This window comes from Squalius cephalus (assembly GCF_949319135.1).
Source record: "Squalius cephalus genome assembly, chromosome: 22".
NCBI lineage: Eukaryota > Metazoa > Chordata > Actinopteri > Cypriniformes > Leuciscidae > Squalius > Squalius cephalus.
In genome coordinates, this window is record NC_137143.1 from 27,401,790 (window position 1) to 27,427,733 (window position 25,944).

Here is a 25,944-nt window from a genome sequence, read left to right on the forward strand (position 1 = left end):
AGTGTGAGAGAAATGTGATGAGATTAAAACAAAATATGAATTGTCTACTAATTAAGTAATGGCAAGAAAATATGCACTCAAATTAAGTTGTCCTGCACAGGAAAATAAACATACAGTGAGACTAGTCAGACATATTAATAAACTCACAAGTTGTCAGTCTTTCAGTCTGACGATTCCTTCACTGATTGAACTCACTGAATCAGTCAGAGAAGTTACTGAATCGTCTCGCTGAACTGCAAGTCATCTTTGCTTTCAGGAATGTCTTAAAATGAACTAAAATCTGTATACTTAAGGTTCAGCATCAGTACTGACTGCTTGTTCATATGGCAATGTGTAGTTAAGAAACGCATTTCTAAATGAGTTTTATTGTAATAGAACGCGTGAATGGCTGTTTAGGCTGTTGATGATGCGCTGTTATAACCCGGATGTAACAGACGTAGGTCAGTAAGAGCTGTGCATGTAAACCTCACTCCCCTGGTCTCAAGAGGCGCATTAGCGGCCACGGTCTTAGCATCCTTGTAAGCGCGCCCGCCTCCCACGCCAGAGATCACGGTTCAAATTTCGCTCTAAACGGGGTGAGTACAACCAGTTATGGAAATTTTTTTTTTAGTTACTCTTTCAAAGCTCAATAGACTTAATGGAGGAATGGATTTATGTTTCATTTAACTATCAACCTTTAATTTGGAGTAATACAGCTTGCATGCATTAACGGTAGGGGTGGGACAAAATATCGATTGGGCAATATATCTTTGTCCTTCTCCGTGCGATACAATAATCGATATGCAGGCGCCAAATATCGATATTTTAATTAATAAAATAAGGCACTCTAAATTGATTTTCCTGCTCCCAGTGTCGCTACTTCATGGCTCCTCGAGGTGGCGCTCAACACGTGAATGAGGGAAACGTGAATATAAGTTAACTTCCCTAAGAAACAGAGGTTTTTAATGGGAGGGTGGACAGCAGTATAAGTAAAATAATAGATGCCCAAACCATGTTTAAGTCCAAAGTCTGGACGTACTTTGGCTTTTATACCATTTATGGGGACGAACATGTTGTAAATAGACATCTTTGACACTCTTCACGCTCTTAAATGAAAGAGTTGGGTAAATTTTGAAATGTACCAGGTTTATATAAAATAGTTGATAAGCAGGTAAATGTCAGTTTACACACAAAAAAGTGTAAGCTTTTAAAAAGAATAAGCATAAAATATTTAATTGACTTAGAATGGGTCTTGGACTTGGACTGAAAACCTGCACTTAACCTTTTCACAGGCATTTTGTTTTCATAGTTAGATATTGTGATGTATCATTGTAGGATTGTTTAGCAATATATTGATTATTGCAGAATTGCTGTATTGGGATATTATCGGTATTGTGAGCCATGTATCATGTATCATATCGTGAGGTACGCTGTGATTCCCATCCCTAATTAAAATTTTAAGAGTTATAAAATGAATGTGGACAGCATAACTCAGATAAGTTGGCTTTGGAGTGATTTAAAGACAAATGTTTTGGCTCAAATTGAAATCTCTGACTTTTAGTTGCAGATTTGGTTATCTTTGTTAATCTTTGTGACATTGTAAATATCTCTTTTGAGACACATCTCCTGAGATAGATGAGAAGGCAAACGTCTCCATTTAATATCTATTTAACCTGATTCTTTTCTTGACTGTGACATTGTGACTTTTCTTTTCTGTTGGAAATGTTTGCAGTGTGTTCTGGATAGGGTGTTTCATAGGTGTTGGTTAGGTTTGGCAGACTTCCTGCAGGGTGAGTCTAATGAGCAAACCAACCGTTTGAAAAGAGGCTTTTTTCAACAGCAACAGCAAAAGCAAAAAATAAATGCTGTCAGATTGCACACAGTGAGCTGCGTCAGCTGGAGCACAGTCAAACAAATGTACGTGCGCGCACACACAAACTCTACATGTATTAGCGTAGCACGACTAACGGGGGCGTTAGTCCTCCATTAACCAAGCTGTTTCTCACCTTCATCGCTCAGCACTCCTCATCCTCCCACCGTGCTGACCTCTGTCATCCGTTCAATGACTCATCCCTCTCTTTCTCTCTCTCTGCAGAGCTGTACTCTCCAATCACACTGTGTACTGACATAAAAACACTGACTAGCCACTGTCCAGTTCAGTCCAACACTACAGCAATGCACCTCCAGTTATATTTAGTTTGCGGGAAAGAAAAAAAGCTCTTACACTCAATTGACTGGGAGAGATAATCGAGCGAGGTGGGCTCTTTCACCCATGTGGGTGTGAGGATGCTGGAATTCATCCTTTGTAAAGCCTTGTGGGGCTGTTTTGAGCAGTGAAACGGCTTTCAGCTCTATTAACATATGCGGCAGAGGACATTTTTGTTGGCTCACAATGCTGATCTGAAAGCTTATTAGAGCAGCAGTCATTCTTTTATCTTTCACTCTGGCTATGACTGCCTTATAATGTAATAAAGTGGACGATAGCTTCATTCCATGCGCATTTGCGCATTACACAATCTTAACTAGGGGAAAAACATTAAAAATCTACAGTATGTGATGCCATTCCATGAGTTTTGGTCCTAACCAGGCACAAGGAGTGACAGGACATTTTGCAGATTTCTTCCTGGGTAGCGGTGAATATTAAGCAGTGTCCTTAATATTTTTAACACAGTATATTAAAGGTATAGTGGAGGATTTTTTACTTCCGGGTGGATCACCTATACTATTGGTCCTCCTAATTGTCAATCATTCTGGTGAATCAATCAAACTTATTAAAAAAGTGGAGAGGGCAGGTCTTATCTAAAATTCGGAAAGATCCTCCACTATACCTTTAACTTTACACATCTTTGTTTTCAATTACATTGCTGTTCTGGACTCTTTATAATCAGCACTTTTCCTTTTCTTTCCCTATGTTTTTATGTTAAATGTATTATTTTGATTTCTCAGTGCAGCAGGATTTGTTTGTGAAGATAAAAAGTACAGGGTCACTTTCCTGTGTTGCTTAATCTGTTTTCTCAGGTCTTGAATTTAGGGGCAGAGATAGATAGACAGAGTGAGTGATTTGAAGAGAGGGAGGGAGAGAGAAAGTTCCTGCTGTTCTTGGGTAAGAGCTGGCAGTCACCCTTTTGAGCATCCAGGACAGATTTTTGCAGGCAGGATGTGTGAGACATGCTTCAGTTCCCAGAGCACTCTGAGTGTGTGTGTGTGTGTGTGTGCGTGTGCATTTAAACACAACAAAACAGAGGAGTAGATTTTTTGTGTGTGTGTGTGTTTCAGGGTTATTATGCTTAAAAATAAAAAATAAAGTTCCGTCAATGCGTAAAACTCCCAAAAACGAATAAAAACTACAGAACACAGATTTTTTTTAAAACTAAAATTAAAAAGAGAAAATATAAAAACAACAAATAACAAAATCTATAATAGTATATCAATGATACTAAAATAACACTTTTTTGTGCATTTATCCTTTTGTTAAATTCACATTGCCTATTTTCTTATCAATTAACATCACTTTAAGCTTTGTAATATCTGAGGGTGAAAAGGATACAAGCAACAGCATGTCTGGATGGCAGAGAAGAGCAACATAAAATTATTGGCTTGCCAATGCACAGTGATAACACCACTAAAATAATCAGGCCATGAGAATACATAAAGGCCCAAGTAACTCTTGCAAATTTCAGTCTTTGGCTCTCTTTCCCAGTCTTAATGTGTTTGTGGGCTGCGTCCAATCTAATTACAGCATGTTCCAACACTCTGTGATGTTCAAAGTCAGAACACCAACACTAAAGACCAAAGCTGATGGATACAGAAATTAGTCATATTAAGACACTAGATAGTGTAGGATAGGAGCTCAGAAGCTGAACCTGAACAAATAAAACATGTTTTGTACTGAAAGTCGTCCTATAGCCTCATAAGGTTCAAAATGACATCTGTTGAGAGCATGTGGTGAAGCTATCCATGAAATAAACAAGCTGATATGCCTCAGTTGGCAGTGTTTGTTGCAATTTTTCTGCACACGTTTGAGGTGGCTCACTTAAAGATACGTTTAGATCATTATTTATTAATCTGCATTTCTATAATATGGCATATGAAGATGATTTGTATTAGCTATTGCTCAGTATTCTCTGTTTAATTGGCAAATAACTATCTTTTACCTCTGTTGTCTCAATCTGGACGTATTCCTGCTTGACTGCTTATTTTTTCCTTTGTAAACCCCACACGCTTTCCACCATTTATATGTGTGCTACAATGTGTCTGACAGATTTAGTTTGAAATGCCATCTTTTTGCTTTGTGAGTCAAAGTGATTTTTCCAAAGGAGTTGGGTCTTTCGGATTTTGGAGATGTCTCTATAAAATATCTCTATACATGTCTCTGTTCACAAGACCACATATTATCACATATTGCAACTCCTCACATAAAGTAATCTATATATTTGTAAAAAAATATATTTTTCTACATCTAAAGAGCTTGAATTCATAATTTTCTGCTTGCCAGGCATACTTTGCCTTAGACAGTAACTTTCTCCTTTTCTGATTTTTTAAAATGTTTTTAGATTACTTGATTCATTCACTGCACAGTTGTAGAAGGATTGACATTTTTCTTTTTAAAACAAAATGTATTTGTAAACAAAAAAAAAAAAAAAAAAATTGATTGAATCTTTTATATATCTTATATTTGTTAGAATATTTGATGGTCTTAGCTCTCAAACTATATGTTTTGTAGAATTAAGGCCTATATCTAAATATTATAAATATTTATAAATATAAATATTAAGTACTGTTGGACCATTTTTGTCTGTTCGGGTTTCAAATCTGTCTGTTAAACTGCTTACTAATGAGTTCTATTCTGCAAAACTAACATAGCTTGCTTCCTGTTTGATTAAACATCAAAGACCCATGCAGCATCTACCGAGCACAAGAAATCTGTGAGCAAATCCTGTAATGACCAGAATGTAATTTTCCATTTAGAGTTATGAAACATGCTTTACATGAAGATGGTGCTAGCTTCCCCTAGTGACTCGACACCAAACAGCATCGGCCATGCAGGAATGCGGTATGACTCTCCTCATCGATACATAATAGTCATAAAAGTCAGTCTTAATGAGTATTTCATCTCTACCCACTGTTCTCTTCTGATAGAAGACGGATTTCCACAACATAAAGAGAAATATGAATGAAAGCTACAAGGCAGCGCTTTAAAGATTGAAATGGGCGAAAAATATCAGATGGCTCCTTCATCTCCTTTTGAAGGGAAAAGGCATACAAACCCTTAATTAAGACCAGTGCCAGTTATCATATGAATTGACAACAGGGGGCTCCACATGCAAATGTGGCATGGATTGCAAACATAATAGTATGTTTGTTTGTTCTCATTTGTGAACCAAAAACATTTAAAACATTCTACTGCAACGACAGTACCTTAATCATATAAGTAGTAAAGGCATCAACTAGTGTAGTTACTTTGTTGCAGCAATTTTTCACCAATGCTGTGCTGCCAAAAGTGGATTTGTTATAGAAATACTTATTACCTACCCTCATAGGTGAAATTTCTTCAATACACTGAAAGGAAGATAATGCGAAAGCAGGCAGCATTCATTATGTTTTATCAGTCAACCGTGTCTCCACATAGGAAATAATACATACGAGTAGATGCAGAAACAGGGTTAACCTGAAATATAAACAGTTTCTGCTACACACAACAGTCAGTTTGCTCCCATAATACTTTAGTGCACTCTCCATTGTGCAAGCAATCAAATTCACACCTTCAAACTGTGAAAAAGGACTATTACTCCTCAGGCACTGTGGATTTGCCCTGTTGTGTGGTTTGAAACTTTATCTGTCTCATCCTGTAGTGCAAAATGCATTAGTGTTAAAAGAGAAATTGCTGGGAGTTGTTTCTTGTCACCTCTATGGAGTCAACATCTGTTACCACCATGAAGAGTTGACGTCAAATATTAGATAACTCAAACTCCCTGGGTCTTACTGTCTTTTTATTTCCATCTGAGAAAAATAAATCAGTTTCTTTTGATAAAGAGAAGAGGTCTACATACTCTATGTGGATAAAAAGGAATAATATAAGATCGGATTAGCTGTGGTCCATCCTAGAGCAAGAAATGAACTCCATGTAAGGAGACCATGTAAGAATACTTAAAATCTGACGTTTTTTGACTAACGTTTCTTAATGAAAATTATGTTTCTGCAATAATCTGTTTCCTTCAAAAATGCCCTTTATGCTTGATAGGCTGGGAAGTATTATTGGTGCATATTGAGTGAGGCAAATGAGAGCGCAGTTACCCCTGAATAATGTAGAATAGCCATTGATTAGTCATATTATTGATTTCCTTTTATAAGTTACTTGGTTCCATTTTCCTCAGAGCCTTTTCTAATGGCACAAATGGGGACTTCAATTCCAGGAAGGAAGCTCAGTAGGAAATGAACACAATTAAACACCATTAAACTAAACTTCTTAGCTGGTTACAGAATTGAACTGAATGCAATGGCATAAGAGAAGTTATTCCTGAACAGAATAAAACTGAACTGAACTTCTGTGCGTTTGTTCATGTAGTTGTAATGCAGATGGTGCAGTCGTTGCCAGCTGACACTGTAAGACACATCTAACTATATTTAGCATGTGAGAGGCAGACTGTACAACTACAATATAGAGGACAGCAATGGCGAATAGAAGCACAGTGTACTGCAGTGCTCCCCACAGGCCTGTGTGCACCTGTCACAATTGAACACCTTTATACGAGCATGGTAGGATAGGTGCATGCATGCATGAAATGATCTTTAAAACGAGGACTCATTTAAAAAAATCAGGTAATTATAAACAATACATTCTAGAAGGACATTAGATGTTGAATGTGTCTGGTTTTGCGGTGAAAGTATTTGTAAAAGGTTTTATCATGAAAAGGATACTTGAAAGTGATCGGATGAATCTGAAAACACATGCACACTCCTTCAAATTGGATGCCACGCACACTAGAATTTATAGCCTGTAATTTGTCTCGCCTCTCCTGACTACTGCAGTCAGCAATCCGAATGGACCTTCAATTACTGGGCAGCCTGCATTCAAACTGACTTCATTATTATTTATCTGCCGTGTGAGCTTAAAATATTTCTTGTAATGTAAATTTTATACAAGGCAATTAAAAAGTGTGTAGCTGAAGCAGCATATGAGGCATAGAGATCTAATGAGATTAGAGCGTGCATGTGGTTGTTTGGGGTGTGCACACTCATAAACTCCTTGTTCTGTAATGAAGAGACATATTTATGACAGTGATTTTGGAAAACATCCCCTAGAGTCACTGAAAATGTGCACACGTCACTCCTTGCTGCCCTGTAAGATTCATTTGACAATCCTGCATTGGAATTGCCATCGATGTTAAGCGTAGCAAAAGATGTGAGAAGAGCATATAAAAACAAAGTAAATGCATAACTCTTTCAAATGAGACTGTAAAGTCTGACAGAAGTCGATGATACATCGATGCACGTAAAAATGATCCCTTGCTAGTTTTATTGCTGGAAGTTGCTGTTCAGTGTGTATATTATATCAGTGTTGGTAAGAGAGCAGTCTGCTGTTGTCATGGAAATACTGGGAAGTGTGTTAGTATTTGTCATCACCCTGTTTATGCTTGTTGCCAAATCTTCTGTTAAGCATAAATGAATCTGTCTGATGTTGTTGCAGAATGTAAATGCAGTCTTTAAAATGCTAAATCAGTCACAGGGTCACTTCACACACACTTTGTGCCACTTTAGACCTTCACAACTTTTTCTCAGTTGTGAATAAAAAAGATTTCGAACTGCATTTAATTATCAGGATGTCTACATGAGTAGCCTAGCTCATATAATGTGGTGTGTCTACATAATACATTTAATCATGGAATCATTAAAGAGGCAATATTATGTCTTCTAGAATAAATTTGCATTCTTGAATGTTCCTTATTTTTCATTTTACATTGTTGCAGATCTTCCCTTTCCAGTCTGTCATTAATGCTCTGTTTAGTTCCAGTCTCTGATTGGTCGGCTATACCAATAACCACAAGTTTCAACACACTACTAATGCAACTCAGTTAGGCCTGTTTTTTGTTTATTTGTTTTTTGTTTGTTTTTTGCATATGCCTCGGGTGGGAATTATTTAAATGAGGAATGTTGTGATGTCTACGTTCCCTGAAGAAAACTCAAGACTACAATCAAGAGACGTTTAGAGGAGTTTAAAAACAGTTCTTACTGATATAGAGAAAGATCCTACAGAAATCATTCTAATATGCTGATTTGGCGCTCAAGAATCATTTCTTATTATCAGTGTTGAAAAAAGTTGTGCTGTTTTATATTTTTATGCAAACCTTGATACAATTTTTTTTCAAAGGAACAGTATTTAAAATAAATAAATAATAATAAATAAATAAATAAATAGAATCCTTGAATATTAAAAGTATTAAAAGTATTCCTTTAAAAAAAAAATCTTACTGACCCCAAACCATTGAAAGGTAGTCTATATTAGCATGTGTGAAGCATTTGTCTCCTGATCACTAAGCTGCACTGAGGAGCTCTGCACAGTGCTGTACATTCACAGTGTATATATTTACACAATTCCCTGTGCTCTCAGCCTTATGGTCTGAAGTTGAATTTATAATTGTGTAATCTACATACATTCCAATGTACATCAGCTGTCCTCTACTAAGCCTGAAAAAAAAACCAAAAAAAAAAACAAACTCTCTGGTACAGCTGCTGTGATTTAAAAAAAAAAAAAGGCATTGCGCTTCAGTGAGAGCTTGCTGCATGGTTTAACCTGTTAGCCAGCAACCCCACTTTTGAAAAATGCGCAGAAATGGCATACCTAAACTAAAACAGATACAGTTCATTAACCCTTTGCACTAAAAGCACAAGTATGATTTCATTTGAAAGCTGACACATGGCAGTTTATTGTAAATTTAGAATCAATTATTGTCATAATGAATTTCTTTTTTAAATAGCTTAAATTTTTTGTAAAGTTATTAGAAATATATTTGTATGAAATATCTTCATGAAGTTGGCATTGTATCAATCTAGAAATGCACTGCAGCTAAAGTCACATGCCTGACCATGTTATATTTAAAATCTGAAGATAAGTCTAAAACTGTATTTAATTAAGCTAAATGTTTTTAAAGATCATGTCTTATGACTTTAATTTGATTAGACTCTAAAATTCAAACTGATGCTTACTGTCATCTTCTAAGCATCCATTCAGTGTATTGTCTCTATTGTTTTGTGGTGCAAACATTACATTGCATTACATTATATTTAGTCATTTAGCAGATGCTTTTGTCCAAAGTGACTTACAAATTAGGACCAAATTAAGCGAGTCATCGTGAAGAGGCAAAAACAATGCAAGAAGTGCTCAAAATACGAAGTGCAGGCATTGCTCAGAGTAGCATAAACCAGATAAGGGAGGATTAAGGGAAAAGGAAAGACATTTTTTTTGTATTTTTTTTTAATGAGGCTCATGGAAGAGATGAGTTTTCAGTTGACTTTTGAATGTTGTCAGGGATTCTGCGTTCCGGATGAGGGTGGGGAGAGCGTTTCACCAGCATGGAACCGTGAATGAGAATGTTCTGGAGAGTGATTTTTTTGGCTCTCTGTGATGGTACCACGAGTCGTCGCTCGTTGACTGATTGTAGGCTTCTGGTAGGGATGTAGACTCGTTGGAGTGAGTGAAAGTAGGAGGGAGCTGAGCCTGTGATAGATCTGCAAGCAAGTGTCAATGCCTTGAACTTGATGCGAGCAGCGAGTGATAGCCAGTGCAGAGAGATGAACAGAGGAGTGATGTGGGCCCTTTTGGGCTCGTTGTAGACAAGACGAGCTGCAGCATTCTGAATCATTTGTAGAGGTTTAGTTGCACATGATGGAAGTCCAGCCAGAAGAGCATTGCAGTAGTCAAGCCTAGGGCCTACACGAGAAGTTGTGTTGCATGCTCAGTTAAAGGCCTGATCTTCCTGATGTTGTGCAGTGCAAACCGGCATGATCGAGTGGTCTTTGTAATTTGGTCTGTGAAGGTCAGCTGGTCTTCAAATATTACTCCAAGATTTCTGACCGACCTTGATGGGGTGATTGATGATGATTCTAGCTGGATAGTGAGGTTGTGCTGTAGAGACAGATTAGCAGGGAGGCATAGAAGCTCAGTCTTTGCCAGGTTGAGCTGCAGGTGATGTTCCTTCATCCATGCCGAGAGGTCCGCCAGACAGCTTGAGATCCGTGCAGCTACTGTGGGATCATCTGGTTGATGATGTGGTCAGTTGATGTGCTTTGGATACCTCGCCTCACCATGCAACCTTGAAGGATCTACCTGTGAGATAGGACTCGAACCAGTGGAGAGGAGTATCTGTGATGCCCAGTGATGAGAGGGTGGACAGAAGGATCTGATGATTCACAGTGTCGAAGGCAGCAGACAGATCCAGGAGAATGAGAACTGAAGATTTGGAAGCAGCTTTTGCGGTCCATAGGGCTTCTGTGACCGACAGTAATGCAGTCTCGGTTGAATGCCCTTTCTTGAAGCCAGATTGGTTGACATCCAGCTGGTTGTTCAGAGACAGGAAGGATGTTACTTGGTTGAAAGCAACTCGTTCAAGTGTTTTCGCAATGAATGGTAGCAGAGAGACAGGTCTGTAATTCTCTACAAGTGATGTGTTTAATGTTGTTTTTTTAAGCCGTGGAGTTACCCGAGCCTGCTTGAATGCGGTAGGGAAAACAAGCCCCATTCAGTCTCAGCACACATTCACACCTCTCCGGCCTGGTTATGGCTCTAAATATTCTTTTCTTTTGTTTTCATTATAATTACTAACGACTGGCTATTCACGCTGTTTCAATCCCTAATCAAAGTTCTCACTTCACATTTGAAACTGTATCAAATGCCCTTCTTGAAAAAAGAAACATTTCAGTAAGCATTCCTATTTAAAAAAATTCATAAAAATAGCATGTTAGCTTAGCACACCATCAATACACGACAATTTATGAGATTAAAACCATGTTTTTGCTCCAAACTTACTTTATAACGCAAGTCGAGTGTTTTAAATAACCTTCTTATTCTGATTTGGCTTCGGATAAAAAAATCAGACCGAAAATATATTATTATATAGTATTCTGCATAATGATAAAGTCTATATTGATTAGCATTACATTATAAATATAATCTATTATTAAGAAAATACCTGACATGGCTCGAAGAACACGGATAAATCATATATCGTTGCAGTCAAGTTTTTTGTCTCCAAAAGTCTTTATCAGCATGATACAGCAATCTCTGGAAGCTTTGTTTATGTCAGGGAGTTCCTGGAATGTCACATGATATGGCTCTTCGTCATGTGTTCCATATATGGACTAAATGTGCATAGGGCGCCCTCAGGCTGCCAGTATGGATTGAAAACAGTACATCAAAGTATCCAGTGCTCATAATTAGGGCTGAACGATACATCGAATTTTCATCGTCATCGCGATATGAACTCGCGCGATGAACACATCGCAACAGACAGCCTGACACGATGAATAATGCCTGGTTCAGATTACAAGATTTTTGTGTCTGTTATGATAGTCACGGAGTCAGATTAGGCCACGTTTTTGACTCCTAAAATCTTGTTGTGTTGTGGACAAGAAACATGTCAGACTACACGCTGCTTTCCGACCAGTCATCGCGTGCCGTCACACTCACACATTCACTCGCAAACATTCACTCGCACGCACACACACTCGCGCACACACACACTCACTCGCGCTCGCTCACTCACTCGCACACACACACACACACACACTTTTGCTCGCGCTCGCTCACTCACTCTCGCTCACATACTCAACCCGTCATGGAGGACCGTTAAAAAATTAAACATGCTAGTCTTTCTGTCGTCGTGAAGCGTTGTCGCCCACCATGACACACTATACGAGATGAAACGATCGAATCTTGCGTCCCAACGTCCGTTGTCGTTTACGAATCCCCACGACACGGGTCCATACGTCAAACGGATCGTGCCAAAATCGCGCTAAAATCGTGTAATCTGAACCAGGCAGGTAATAAACGTTTGACCTATCACGCAAAGAACATTAAAGCACTAAGACATGGGAACAGCATAGCTAACATTCACATTTGAATATTTATCGCAAGTCATATCGTCATCGCAATATTAAACAATCTTATCGCACATCGCAGCTTTTCCTCATATCGTGCAGCCCTACTCATAATGATTACATCGGCCTATTTTGGGTACAAATTCAATAAATATTATTCCTTTCTATAGAAATCTGACGTAAACCTATGAGAATCTATCATTATTTCTCTAAATCTGCACATTTTTGAGCTAAAAGCCCTTGAGCTAAAGGGATGTTGTTTGGTCAAGTGCTTTCATGACGACTGCACAGGAGTTTTTTTCTGAATGGGAGCGGCTGACGCTCATAATTCATATTAAAGGTATTGACTCATTTTTTCATTACATAACTCCTGACACAAATTAATACATAACTGTCACTATAAGTTTCTCAGAATAAAATAGTGGTCAAATACTGAAACTTTAGTCTTATCTTTTTAATGATGTATAGTTTGTCAAGGTAATAACATTAAATCTGATAGTAACTTTGAACTATTAATAAAGTATTTATTTATTAATATAGTATTTAAACTAAGAATGATTCAGTGCGTCCGCGTCCTTGTGAAGGCTAACAGGTTAAGCGTGTTGTACAGTCTTCTGTTCCCATGCATTACTGACATCTGAACTGTCTCTAACCCTGGATGTTATAATTGGAAAAAATCCTGTCGGAGCTTAAGAGCTTTCAGAACTTTACATCTTTAGCAAGTCAAAGAATGCTCTGACCAGATTGGTGTATTAAAGACTCTCTACATGACGATGATGATGATTTAATTCTCTATGTAGTCGACTCACAAAAAATTAGGGTAAAGCTTCTGCTGCCATACCATAGCACTCTGTCTTACACAATCCTCCACAGAACAAGATTAATGCAGAGAGAGAATTCTTTTGTCTGATAAAGTTTCAACAGCGGAGTGCCAACCCTGCCAAGCACAAAGGTGTTGTTTGTGTATATACTGTATGATGCATGAATTGCATTTTTCATTCTCTAACAAAATGATCAATAATAATGGAGTATACACCACTGCAAAACAAACAGCCACAGGAGAGAGAAGGAGAGAAGCCATGCAGAGAAAAGGAATAACAATGAGGAATCGGAGGAGCCGTTGTTCAACAATACACAGGGAATAACTGAGAGGAGCAGTCGTTCCAGAGCCGGAGAGCTCCCAGAGCCGGAGAGAAACTGTCAGAGAGCTGCACTAGACAGAAATAATTGATAGAGTGTTCCTCTCTTATTTCACCCTGCTCATTATTTTGTGTGTTCCTCCGTTGGTCCAACAATGCGATGAGGCTTGGAGCTTCTCGTGGAGGCAGGCGCTCTATTTGTGCCGGACTCAAACATCTCATCGCGTTTGAAACTGGCCTCAGAAAGTCTTTGAAAAACACTCCAATGCCCAAACAGGATAGAGTGAAGCCCAAATGACAGCAGATGCTCCTTTATCAATACTCACATTTTTACTCAGATTTGTAAGTAAGAATGTGCCAGGGGGAGCTGTCTAGAGATGAGATCTGAGCATCACATTGACTGAAGACTAAATCAGAGGACAACCAAGCTAGACAAAGTCTTCAGCGACGTGTCAGTGATGTTCAAGGGCCATCTAGAGGCCTGGCACAAACAATATTTATACTTCAGTTCAATCTCATCCAGTCTAAACTTTGTATTAGTGGGGCATATTTGCACACTGGAAAGTGATTTATTTAAATATGTATTTATTCATTTAGTTATAATGCTGTTACTTATATCAATTACTTTATTCATAACAATTGTGGCTGTAACTTTTATCAAATAAAATAAAATAACGGTATTTTTTTTGCCCATATATCATCCATAAAAGGAAAATCATAATCTGCTTTAAAAAATAATTTTAACTCTTCAACAGATTTCAACAGCAACTACATGATTTTGAGATATTATTCATATCTGTAGTATGTGCATGATGAATCGCTTACTGGATTTTATTATTTAAGGGTTTGTTTAAATCCCCAATTCTAAGTATGAGCCATCTACTTAGAATTGGCCAGTCCCTATTGGCTACATTACATTTTCATAACTAAGTTGTTGAATCATATCAGTGTTTTGCTGGTTGAGGTTTTAGGAGTATTTTCAATGTTTTATGTTATCTTATTAAAAACCATTTGATATTAGCAATAGATCCAAAAACACCCTTTTCTGAGACCATGAACGTCAATACTGTCTCTGCAGAGGCTAAACTCACAGCTAAACTAGATAGGCTTGCATGCATATTATGTAGTATCAGGGGCGGTTTCTTCATTAGGGCGATTGGGCGACGCACCACCAAAGTGTCAAAAGGACTTTTTCAATCACATTCACAATCGCATTCAACCACAGAGTTACGCTAGACGTCACTGTAATCTGCCTCTGGATATAGTCAGAGAATGTCTAGTCCAATCAGCGCCATGTCACGTTCTGTGGAGTACCGCCTCTTTTTGGGCGATTTCACTCTGGCTGAGAATCGCCCAGAGTGTTCCCATAGACTTACATTCAAAGATGTTTTTTTTCGAACTGCAGGCACTGCAATGCATTCTCTATGGGTTCCGGGAGGGCTCGCACTAACGTGCTTACGTCATCATACGTACCCTTAACTTGTGCAGCGATTGGTGGGAACAAACATACACTATTAAAAATCTTTAAGATTAAGTGACAAATAATATTTGAAAACAATTTTGAATTTGAACAACAAGAAAAAATGAAACACTACTTTAATATCTTTATCAAATGTGATTAAAAAAATAAAAATAAAAAAGAGAACGAGAGCGAGAGCGAGAGAGACTGTTGGGACATCTCGCGAGTTGAGGCCAGTTGAACTTGAACAACGTCATGGCGAACGCAGTTAATTCTATCGTGTCATCAAAAGAAATACCATTCAGCCGTCGTAGTGATCAGGATAAATTGGTTCAGCATCGCTAGACGAGGTGTTTGAGGAGCACTTGAAAACTGCCACCGTCTTTAAAGGTACATCAAATAGTGAATAGTGAGTAATGTGCAGGGTTCGTACGGGTGCTTGAAATCCTTGAAAGTGCTTGAATTTGGATGTGTTTAAGGTTTGAAAAGTGCTTAAATTTTGGATAAAATGCTTGAAAATGTAACTATATTTCTGTCACAACAAATATTTATCTGACGGAATATTTCGTTTATTAAATGGAGAAATAAATGTAGCCCTTCAGATTCAGAGCGATTTGCGCTACGCTGGCCAGAGCAAGTAACGTTAGCGTAAATAGTGAGTTATGTGATTTCAGTTGTTTCTTATTGAATTGAAAATGGAATAAACATTTTTGGAAATTCGCATCCTGGCTGGGCTTTGTTTGAATTGATTTGGACTTGCTGCTGAATTGTTAACACTCATATAGAAACAAACAAGGAGATTTATTGTAAGAGTCACTTTATTTTTCATTAATATTAAAGTAGTGAAAGTTGCCTTTACATGCTTAAGCTGTTAATTTATCCATTGCATGGGTGGACCGTATCCTTAACGATCATCCAAACATTTGCCCCCCCTGAGAGATTTTGCAGGAGCCGCCACTGTGTAGTATATTAGATGTTACACCATGTCTATTACTCCAGCTTGAAGCTGTTTACACTGGTCGCAACAAAGCAACCTTTGCAAATCCATTAGTTCTTCATGTCGGAAGTAGTGTGAGAGCTTTAAGTACATCAGAAATAGAAGGGCATCAGTTTAATGTCGGGAATTTGTTGTGCAGCGCCATGTCATATCCAGTGTAGACAGCATCACTGATTATAATGGGTTCTATTTGCTTTTGTGGCGTCGCACTGCTCGCATCTGGTGTAGACACGGTTTTAGAAAAAAAAACATTTGAAATATCAAGTGGATTTTTGCCACATTTAATGGTATTTTTACCCCGATCCCTGGCTAATTTGACACAACTCAGTGTGCAGTAGGATCTCAAAGCGTCTCTGGATCAGATGTCTAAACCACCTGCTGTAAGCCAATCTGTGGGCCATCAGAAGCTCAGCGATCTCCGTCTCGGCCTATCCGTGGCCCAACCTGATGTCATGTATTTACAAACTACAGGCAGATGGGACTGATAGAGGGAGGCACAGATTTTGCCAGCTCTGAAAAACTGGAGAAGATGGTGTGATTATGAGAGTGAAGTTTCAGCTGGTCGGGTAGCACAATGCCGCAGGAAACACGAGATGCTCGATTACTAGCTGCAAACCACCCTTCCTGAGAGACGCAGATGCTGGTGTGTGAATAATGAATACTATTGTCTTCTCCTTTTGTCTCTTGTCATTTTATCAATCCTCATGACTCATGATTGATGTGTGTAGCAAGACTATCTCTCTTATTTCTCTCTCCTTCCCTTGCTTATTCCCTACATGAGATTATTATCATTCCCTCTCCCCTAGTTTCTATTTTTTTGTATTTCTCTACGGCGTGCAGAAAGGTTGAAACAGAGTCTAATGTACCAGCCACTGGGTTTAATTAGCATTCACAGTGCCCTTGGGAAAGCAAAGGAACTTTCATTTCTTTTTTCTTAGAAGTTTCCCGTTTCGTATTAAGTTCTGGATCGCCTGATTTCTTTCGAGAGGCGGTAATGAGGAGCTGGAGATGATGTTGCAGAATGCAGTTCTACCCCGCTGTAATCTTCCTCCTGCTCGCTCTCTCTGTCGCTCACGTGGTCGGTTTCTCTTGCTTCCTGTTGCTCTCTTCGCTTCTCCAAAAACCTCAAGAGTTTTCAGCCAATTAAGTTCTTTGCTTGTTGCACAGAGGAACGCTTCTTGAAAGAGAGGAAAGCTCTGTAGACCCTGATACATTTGAAGAGGGACTGGTCTTGCAATTATTCAAAATGTATTATGAATTACTGTACGTTATTGTAATTGCATCATTGGAGAGATGAAACCAGGCCAGGAAATTGAAGACAAATTGCTTTTTTGTGTATCATCTTTTAAATGCACAACAGCATTTATTATATATAATATATGCCATTTTACATCACCATTTAAACATTAGCATGGAGTAGAATTACAAAATGCTTATTCAAATATGAAAACTCTTACTCAGAAAATCAATATACACTCTCAGAAAATCAATATATTACGCATTAGCATTTAAGGATAAGCATAAGAGTATGAAGATTAATGGAAAAAAAAAATCCATAAACAAGGCATCTGAAGAACATAAACAGTACTTTATCCTTGAGTAGGTAAATATTAATATAATTTGTGCATGTATATTAATAATATTGTATATTGATAAAAATAAGAAGCATTAATATAATTAATAACCTAGAGAAGTTTTACTCTCAACCTGCATTTTTAAATATTTTTTTCTTTCTATAGAAAATGACTGATGATACAGAAGCTGATGATATTGGCTAGAGCACACAGGCCGCTGTAAAGCATCTCAGTGTATTGATCAACATATCTGCCCTCTTAAAAAGACCTGCAGGCCAGATTCCTCGACTATAATGCTTAATATACATTATATATTTGTTAACTAATATATTACTAATTACTAATTAACTAATCCTGGATTGATCATCCTGTGTGTGCTTGTGCCAAACTGCCCATTATGCTGTGTTAGTAATATCAAAGCATATGGATGTGGAGAGATGTGCTGTAAATGTGCTTTAAGAGCACAGCCCAACATGGGGAACTTTATAGTGCCATACTGGGAAATCAAGAGCGAAAGTGCATCTACATAAGATCAAAGTTAACGTGTTAACACATGCAATTATAATATATATAATTATATATTACTGTATTGAATTTTTAATGCCATTAATACATTCATGTTATTAGAAAAATATGATGAAAGACCCTCTTTATGGATCGTCCACACAAATTACTTAAATATGCTTTCATTGTATAAATAGCAGCAACTTGAGCATTCATCAAAATTTCAAAATTGTATGGGTTTGGAACAACATAAAAAGAGTAAATGATGACAGAATCTTTATTTTGGTGTGGACTATCCCTTTAAGGAAATTTACACAGCAAACAGAAGTGTAATTAATCATAGAGCAAAGAGCTTCATCACTTACATAACAAACTTCTTAGCATTATATGTAGGTTTACAAAACTGAACAAAGAGGGAAGGAACAAGATAAAGTGGAGCACAGCGAGAGGGGAAAAATGAGGAACGAACAATATGAGAGAGGGAGAGAAACAGAGGACACAATCTGTGTGTCTGAAGATGTACAGTAAATCAGAAAGCTTGTCCTTTTTCTGCTTGACTGTGTGTGTAAATTGTGTCCTGCCTTTCTCTGTGTTTGCATTATTATTATTTTTTTTAGAATATATATAGGGTACTCTGTAGACCTTGTAGTGCTCATACATTACTGATGATGAAATAATTAAGTCAGCTGTACAATCATTTCCTAGTGTTGGGCCGTGTGTCTTCTAGACTAGTTTCAAATTGCACACCCACGACCAGCCGGAATCCGTTCACTGTGACCGTCTGATGCATATTGCACACAAAACTAGCAAGAGCTGGATTGAATTGCCAGGTTAAATCTCATTGGCTGGTGTTTTAATCATTCCGTCTGGAAACAAAGTCATATTTCATCCTGGATTGATCTTTATAACATTTAGTCAGAGGACTGGCTACATGAAATGTCTTCCAAGCTGTTGATTAACATCACATTGAAATCATCTTTATCAGTGGCTCCTCCAGGATATTTTGAATGGGCTGGCCAGAGGGGCGCAGTAAAAATCCTCACTAAAATGTAAACTGGAATGTGTGGTAACCTGCAATTGTAATTTCAATGATCTAACTAAATCATAAAAATGACCTAATTTGTTTAAATAGTCAGATTAAATGAAAATTTTGACTTGCATGAAACCATTTTGATTTCAAACCATGTTTGATGCTTCACCTCCATTCCTCTGTGGTGAAAAGCGAATATATTTTAGTATTTTTTTTTGATAAGATAATTTAGTTGCGGTATGGGTGAAACCATTCAAGATTGAATGGGAAATTACATTCTTAATTCAGTTAAAAAATTAATTTTAATATATGAACATATACTAGAATATCAGATTTCCTATTTCGAGTTACAGGGAGTTAAACACTTTGGGTTGACTCAGGGAGACTAACTCTATCAAATTCATCTCTTTTACAAGGTACGGTTTTTACAGAAAGCTAGCATACACGAGTAAAGTGGAGGCAGAGTTAGAGTAGGAAATTCTCAATAAACAAATGGCAGAGTTTTTTTTTGTCCAAGGAAATCATGGGAGGTTTCTAGTCAGCAAAAATCAAAAGTCGATTGGTTCTCAGTTTCCTCAGTACATGCATGCAAGTTTCAATAAAACCAACTCTACCGACTAGACTGCCAATAAACAAGTCTCACTTTCAGCAAAAAAGAAAGTAAGTCTGTTGGCTTGGAAGAAGTGGAACAAAGTGATTTAGACTGTAAGTGTGGTAAAAGGTGCACAAAAGTTTTTCATTTGTCTTCATCACCCCTATTTCCTTTGCCCATAATTATTCAGCTGGATTTCAATGGATTTTATACTCGCATCACATACTCAGAATTAAGAACATATCTGTTTTCTTTATAAATCAATATTTTCAAACAATGTAAGTTTATAAATTAGGATGTATGTACACCTAGTATGTACAGCTATGTGGATTTTTTTTTTTAATAAGCTACTCAATCAAAAGAGTAAACACAACAACTAAGTCAAGTATACTTAGAATAGTTAATTATACTTTTAAGTATATCTCGATCCAAAAATTGAGTACAAATATAGGCCAAAGATACTTGTACTTTTATATACTTTTCTGTCAGTATGTCAAATATACTTAAGTGTAATTTTAAGTATATTTCTTATAAGTACATACAAATATACATTATTTTTTAATTAGAAGTATACTAATAGCACACTTGTTTTTTGTTTTGTTTTTTGCCTGGCAGACATTAAGAAATCCCATAGACTTGCACAGAAATAGGGTCCCAGTCTAGATGTAGATAGCAGATTATCATAAAGAGGTAAGCAACCACCCTACCCTACCAACCAACCAGAACACCATAGGGAAAACAGCAACACATTATATCACAATATAAAACCATACCAACCACATGGAAACCACCCGGAACACCCTAACATCTCACATTTTTCATAAGTTCCATAAATATTGTTTCATTTGAAATTAGACTGGCAGAGAGACGAATCCCTTAGCAGTGCAGTGTTTGGAATTTGCTACTGAATTTGTTTTGTTTGTGAATGTCAAAGGGGAGTGTTTATGCACAGCTGTTATTTCCCTTCGGAATGAAAAATGTCACAGAATGTGATATGAAGTGAACATGCATATTAATCCAGAATAATTGGTGTGACTGAGTAATACATATTCACCACAATGTGCAATGAATTAATAGTGTTGATAACTGGAATTAAATGGATCTATTCTCTAACCTCTCTCTCTCTCTCTTTCGGGTTCTTTAAAGGGCAGGGTGGGCCATGCCATTCGGCTGTTTAAATCCTGGCGAGAAGAAGGACTACAATAGTCCTACAGAAATTACAGACAAATATGATCTGGGGCAGATTGTTAAAACGTAAGTGAAATATGTTTTTGTGTTATCCGTCCTCTTTATTTGTGCATCTAAGCTGCAGTTGCAAAAGTTATTCTCAAATGTATATTCGTAAGGGACAATGTGCAGTCAGCCATGATTATCACAAAATTTGTATCAAATGAAGGGGTTTATTTTGCAACAATGATTGACTAACTGTACATTATGACTCTAATTATTTGGTTACTTACTAAATAAATGGATATAAAATATTGATTTCAGTTGAAATGATTTGATTATGTGAGACTGTAGAGTGTTATGAGAGACATGAAACTAGTATAGTCAGAATATGGTAGTCAAGGACAATGGTCAGTTATACAAAATGTTTTACAGCTGAATGATGTCATTGACCAATCAGAATAGAGCTATTTATTAAGAGTTAAGAGCTCATGTGGTAATTCTCTGTAGAGTTAATGGATTGACATTTTGGATGAACTATTCTATAATGTGAATATAAATTCTAATGTAATTCATGCAATAAATGTAATTTCTTCTCAAGGGAGGAGTTCTGTGAGATCTTCAGGGCGAAGGATAAGAACACTCTAAAAATGTACACCTGCAAAAAATTCCTGAAGAAAGATGGAAGAAAAGTGCGGAAGGCTGCCAAAAATGAGATTTTCATCCTAAAGATGTGAGTTCAACTCAGTTTTCTTTTTCTAAAACCTTTACAATCATTTTGTAGACTGCGGCTTCCTCTGCGGTCCTTTGATCTGCTCTTTTGATTTCATTTGGTGGAAAGAGAATCATATTTTATGAATAATGATTCTTAAAGCTCAGTTAAAAAACTGTAATTCCTCTGGAATGATTTGTGTATCCCAGAAGCTCACATATCCTCATTGTGCTGGTCACTTCTGGAACTCCAAAAAAAAGAAGAGAGATTTAAAAATGTCAACTGTTTGCATCAATAATTTGCATCGGCAAAACTAATGTCGACACAGCCCTAATCATTTACTTCCACTGCATACTTTATGCAAATCTATGAGTACAAACTTCAAGCTACTGCACATAAGCATGATTTGAATAAAATCACATCCAGTTTAATGGCACAGAGATTTGAGATTTTGTATTGAACATACTCTTACGTCTGCTTCAAAAACCCACATAATATTGCTTGCAAATTGCTTATTTTCTTTAATTCTGTAAAAAGTGGAATCCACACAGTCGATTTTAACAAAAAGCTTATTGACTTTGTGGAGCTATGCGTAGCTGGTGTTCATTATCGAGATTTTCAGTCCTCTCAAAGAACAGGAAAGTACACTAAACACCTAATGATGCAATGAATTTTGTTTAATATACCAAACATGTCAAAGCCTTAAGATATTAGAGATAAATGCTTTGCATCAGTGTATGATTATACTGCATCTAAAAGGCTGATCTACCGTGAGTCACTGATGTCACTTTGATCCTGCAGTGCTACATTTGTGTCCCCGCTCACAAATCACAACAGCAAGAGGGATTTCTTTATGAGTTCACCTTTAGTTCCCCTCTCTTTTGCTGGCAGAAGTGCACATTAGCGTCTTCTAAGCATAATCAGTGTATTCATTTCTTAATTTAAAAGTTGGCTGACATAACCACCTTTACAAAATTCTCAAACACTCTTTTACAGTGTCCATGTTGCATAATGAATTAAATCATACGATTATACGTGCTGGATTTAAAATGTAATATGCTCTAAGGGAAGTTTCATGGAAACTTTCCGTTACATCTGCCATTCAGTTCATTTCATTTCATTAGAATACATATTCAAAAGCAAATTTAAAAATAAGAACAATGCATTACAAACACCCCAGTGATTAGCTAAAGGCAAGAGTGGCCAAGAAAATCTCCCCAAGATTTAGTAGATGAAGAAGAAACCTTGGGAGGAACCAAGACTCAGCTGGTGAAGCCTTCTCTTCAGGCTGGCATATATTTGAAAACAATTACACAAATCATACATACATAAATGTTGATTTGAACAGATGTGATATAGAGATGTGACGATAATAATATTCTCCCACCTGTTAATCGACTTGTAACAACACCGGTATTACCGGTTTCACCGTGGGGGTAGGGGGTGTTAGAGTGATGTAAAAAATGTTTTACATGGCGTCAACTCATCATTCGTATTGAGTTTGATTGACATGCGATCTGACCAATCAAATTCCACCATTTTTGTGCGACAAAGCAGTCAGAAGAGTTATTGATTAACTTCGGTGGATTTGAACTTGACTTTAACTGAGGCAATCTGTCACGACACATTAAAGAGCCAAAAAACGGTAGGCCTATTTTATTTTTGTTTGACTGACCAAATTTGAGAGTTGAGACTTTGTTTCACATTAAATATTACCTGCTCGGTCCTGTCTTTCAGCGCGTTGTCAGTGTCCTCTATTTTTCACTGCTTGAGATCATGTTGAGAACAATAACGCCCTATTTGAGGGTATAGGGCGCGATTTCGGATTCAACCACAGTGTTTGAATGGTGGGTTCGTTATTATTCATGAAAAACGCATATAAGGTTATATTTCAGCACTTCGCGAATGGACAGCGACTCTTAAGTAGCACGAACGCGCTCTCACGCATTCATGTTAAGTGCATTTTTGGGAAACGCGCGTGGAATTGCGGCGAGCGTTCGTAACCTTGCACATAGAGAACGCTCTTAAGAGCTAAGACACATCGTTATCGGGAAACCCGGGCATGGTCTCCGCACTAGCCTAACTGAAAACTATGAAAGCCGTGTGACCGGCCAACCGGTAAAAAATAAAATAAAAAATACATTAAAGAAACTATTCCCTTGATTTTGTTTCATTAATAAAGTTTGACTAATCGCAGCAGTCTCGCATTCGTTTATAGCTTGTGTGAATTGCACGTTTAAAATGAAGTTAACGAACAACCTCGTTCCATCAGGAAACGCCACATGAATTTCACCGCGCTTTATGAAGAGTTTTTCTTTTGCGTGAAGAAGCCGTTCGCCGGATATGTGTTAAAAGATTCATTCAAGACTATTAGGCATTCATGATTATTAGGCTACCGGTATACTAATCCTCCTGGCGTCCCATTTTCTCACAAATCTCTACATTCATTTATGATATTATTTAAATCATTTGCTCTTATGAGGACACTCGACAAAACGGACATTTTGGCATAATTTGCGTGTGTTATGTTTTGTTCAAGGCCGAAAAGAGAACTCGATACTGACGTGCGTCTTTTCCGTGTGTGTGTGTAATAGGCAGGACTTTACAGCGCGGTCTCTTGTTTTGTCGCACTTGAATGGTTGAGCGTGATCATACAACGCTAGTCAACTGGTGACAGAAAATACGGATACTGCGTAATTGCTTTAAAAAAAATTTTTGCGGTGCTGCGGTGGGCAAGTGATGAAACCGGTGTTGCGACTGAACACCGTGTAACACCGGTAACACCAACTATCGTGCCAAGCCTAATGTGATACAGCCACAGAGCATTAATGGTAATACTGACATTTGTTGTTTAATTAAATATGATTATAGCGGATATAGGGACCCATGCGATATGCAAATGCAGGCGTGTATGACTGGCATTGTATGAGTCTGCGGTGGCAGATGGGGCACGAGTGTGGGGTTGATGGTGGGACGGGGTGGATCTGGGCATGACGCTGCATGTGTATCAGCCTCCCATGTGCTGCAAACTGTCTCTTAACTGTTTGTCCATCTCTCCTCCCCAGGGTGAAACACCCCAACATCCTCCAGCTGATCGATGTCTACGAGACCCGGAAAGAGTACTACCTCTTCCTTGAGCTGTAAGTCCTGAAATCAGTTTATGAGGAAATAGTTCTTTACTGTACAGAGAGGAGTGTAATGATTTCAGTAGTTGGTATTTTCTCAGTTCTCAACACCCCAGCTAAACTAATTTGCTCTTCAGCATACTCATTTGAAATAGTTTACTTAACTATTAAAATGCATACTAATAACTATACGTTAAAAGGCATACCTTCAGGTATTTTCAAATTATGTAGACATACAGTATAATACAATGTAATACAATGATGATTGAGAGAAGTACAAATAAATGTTCCTCAAAAGCCTGTTGTAACATATTTATACTCACATTTTAACATAATTTTAAAAAATATGTTTGGATAATCAACTAAACCAAAGTTGCTGCAGTCTAGTAAGTGTTTATCTTGAAATATTACTATCAGTATAAAAGTTATTCTTAGGTTTACTTTATTAAAATCAGTAAATATTTCACTACATTGTACCATGACCTGAAGGGAGACATTTTAAAAATGATACTGAAAGGCCTTTTACTTGCTAAAAAAATATACAATATCAATCAGATGACAGAAGGCATGTAGTAGATTGTGTACAACAGGTTTTTCAGCAGAGTTCTGATCATGTTGATCATTTAGAGAACTTAAAAAATTGAGTGTAAATGATACAGTAGGCTTTATAGGGTTATAGTTATAATCTAAAGTTATAGAGATGAGAACAATTTCCTTTTCTTGTGAATATTTATTGCTGTTTGATTATTATTGATGACATTCGAGACTGGCAGGTCTATTTGGCTGTATTTACACTGCAATGTGTAATGCACAAATCTACTTTGAAATGTCAGACATTTTGTCCCATAACTTTACATTCTGAATCTGTGTACATTAATATTTTGTCAATTAAGACAAGCGTTTTAACCAAGAAGTGCATTTGACTGCTTGCATACAGCACACAGAACATGTGCACAACTTTGTATGTGAGCGATTGCAAGCAGCTGCCTGTTTCTCAGATGACGTGTGGATGCAAAGGGCAAAACAATGAATTAAAAAAAAAAAGTAGCAGAAACCAAATTCCTCCAGCATAGGTTGTTTGGTGACATAGGTTCTCTTCTATAATGTTGATACTTACTTCAAGAGGCTAAATCCTCTGCTGCTGTTGCCTGAGACATAACAGAAATAAACCCTGCGCTTAGACTGTCCTAGCACGATTATACCGCCTCATCCTTGTCACATTCCTACCTGTCTGTATGGATTTGCATTCATTATTTTAATGCCTCGTCCCTTCTGTACGCTGTATGTGTGGCGTGGACTGGCTGATTTATCTGCTACACCTGCATGATTAAGTAAAGCTTTTGAAGGGGCCAACGTTTAAAGCAGGATGTGAATAATTCATAATTGCACAGAAGCAGCAGCTCAGCACGTTGTGTGGTTTCTTGCAGAGCCACAGGTCGCGAGGTGTTTGACTGGATCCTGGATCAAGGCTATTATTCTGAGAGGGACACAAGCAATGTTATCAGACAGGTGATGGAGGCAGCTGCTTACCTGCACAGCCTGAAGATCGTTCACAGGAACCTAAAGGTACGTT

The 25,944-nt window shown here is 37.5% G+C and overlaps 1 protein-coding gene across 1 annotated transcript in view; it reads left to right on the forward strand.

The window, feature by feature from the left end:
* The window catches only part of camkvb (CaM kinase-like vesicle-associated b), a 42,143-nt gene that overhangs the window by 9,507 nt on the left and 6,692 nt on the right, over window positions 1–25,944 (forward strand). The window contains exons 2-5 of the mRNA XM_079856842.1: window positions 20,514–20,621; window positions 21,136–21,267; window positions 24,312–24,386; window positions 25,799–25,937. Of these exons, the coding sequence (XP_079712968.1) occupies window positions 20,527–20,621; window positions 21,136–21,267; window positions 24,312–24,386; window positions 25,799–25,937 (441 nt within the window). The 5' untranslated portion in view covers window positions 20,514–20,526. The remainder of the gene's footprint in view (window positions 1–20,513; window positions 20,622–21,135; window positions 21,268–24,311; window positions 24,387–25,798; window positions 25,938–25,944) is intronic.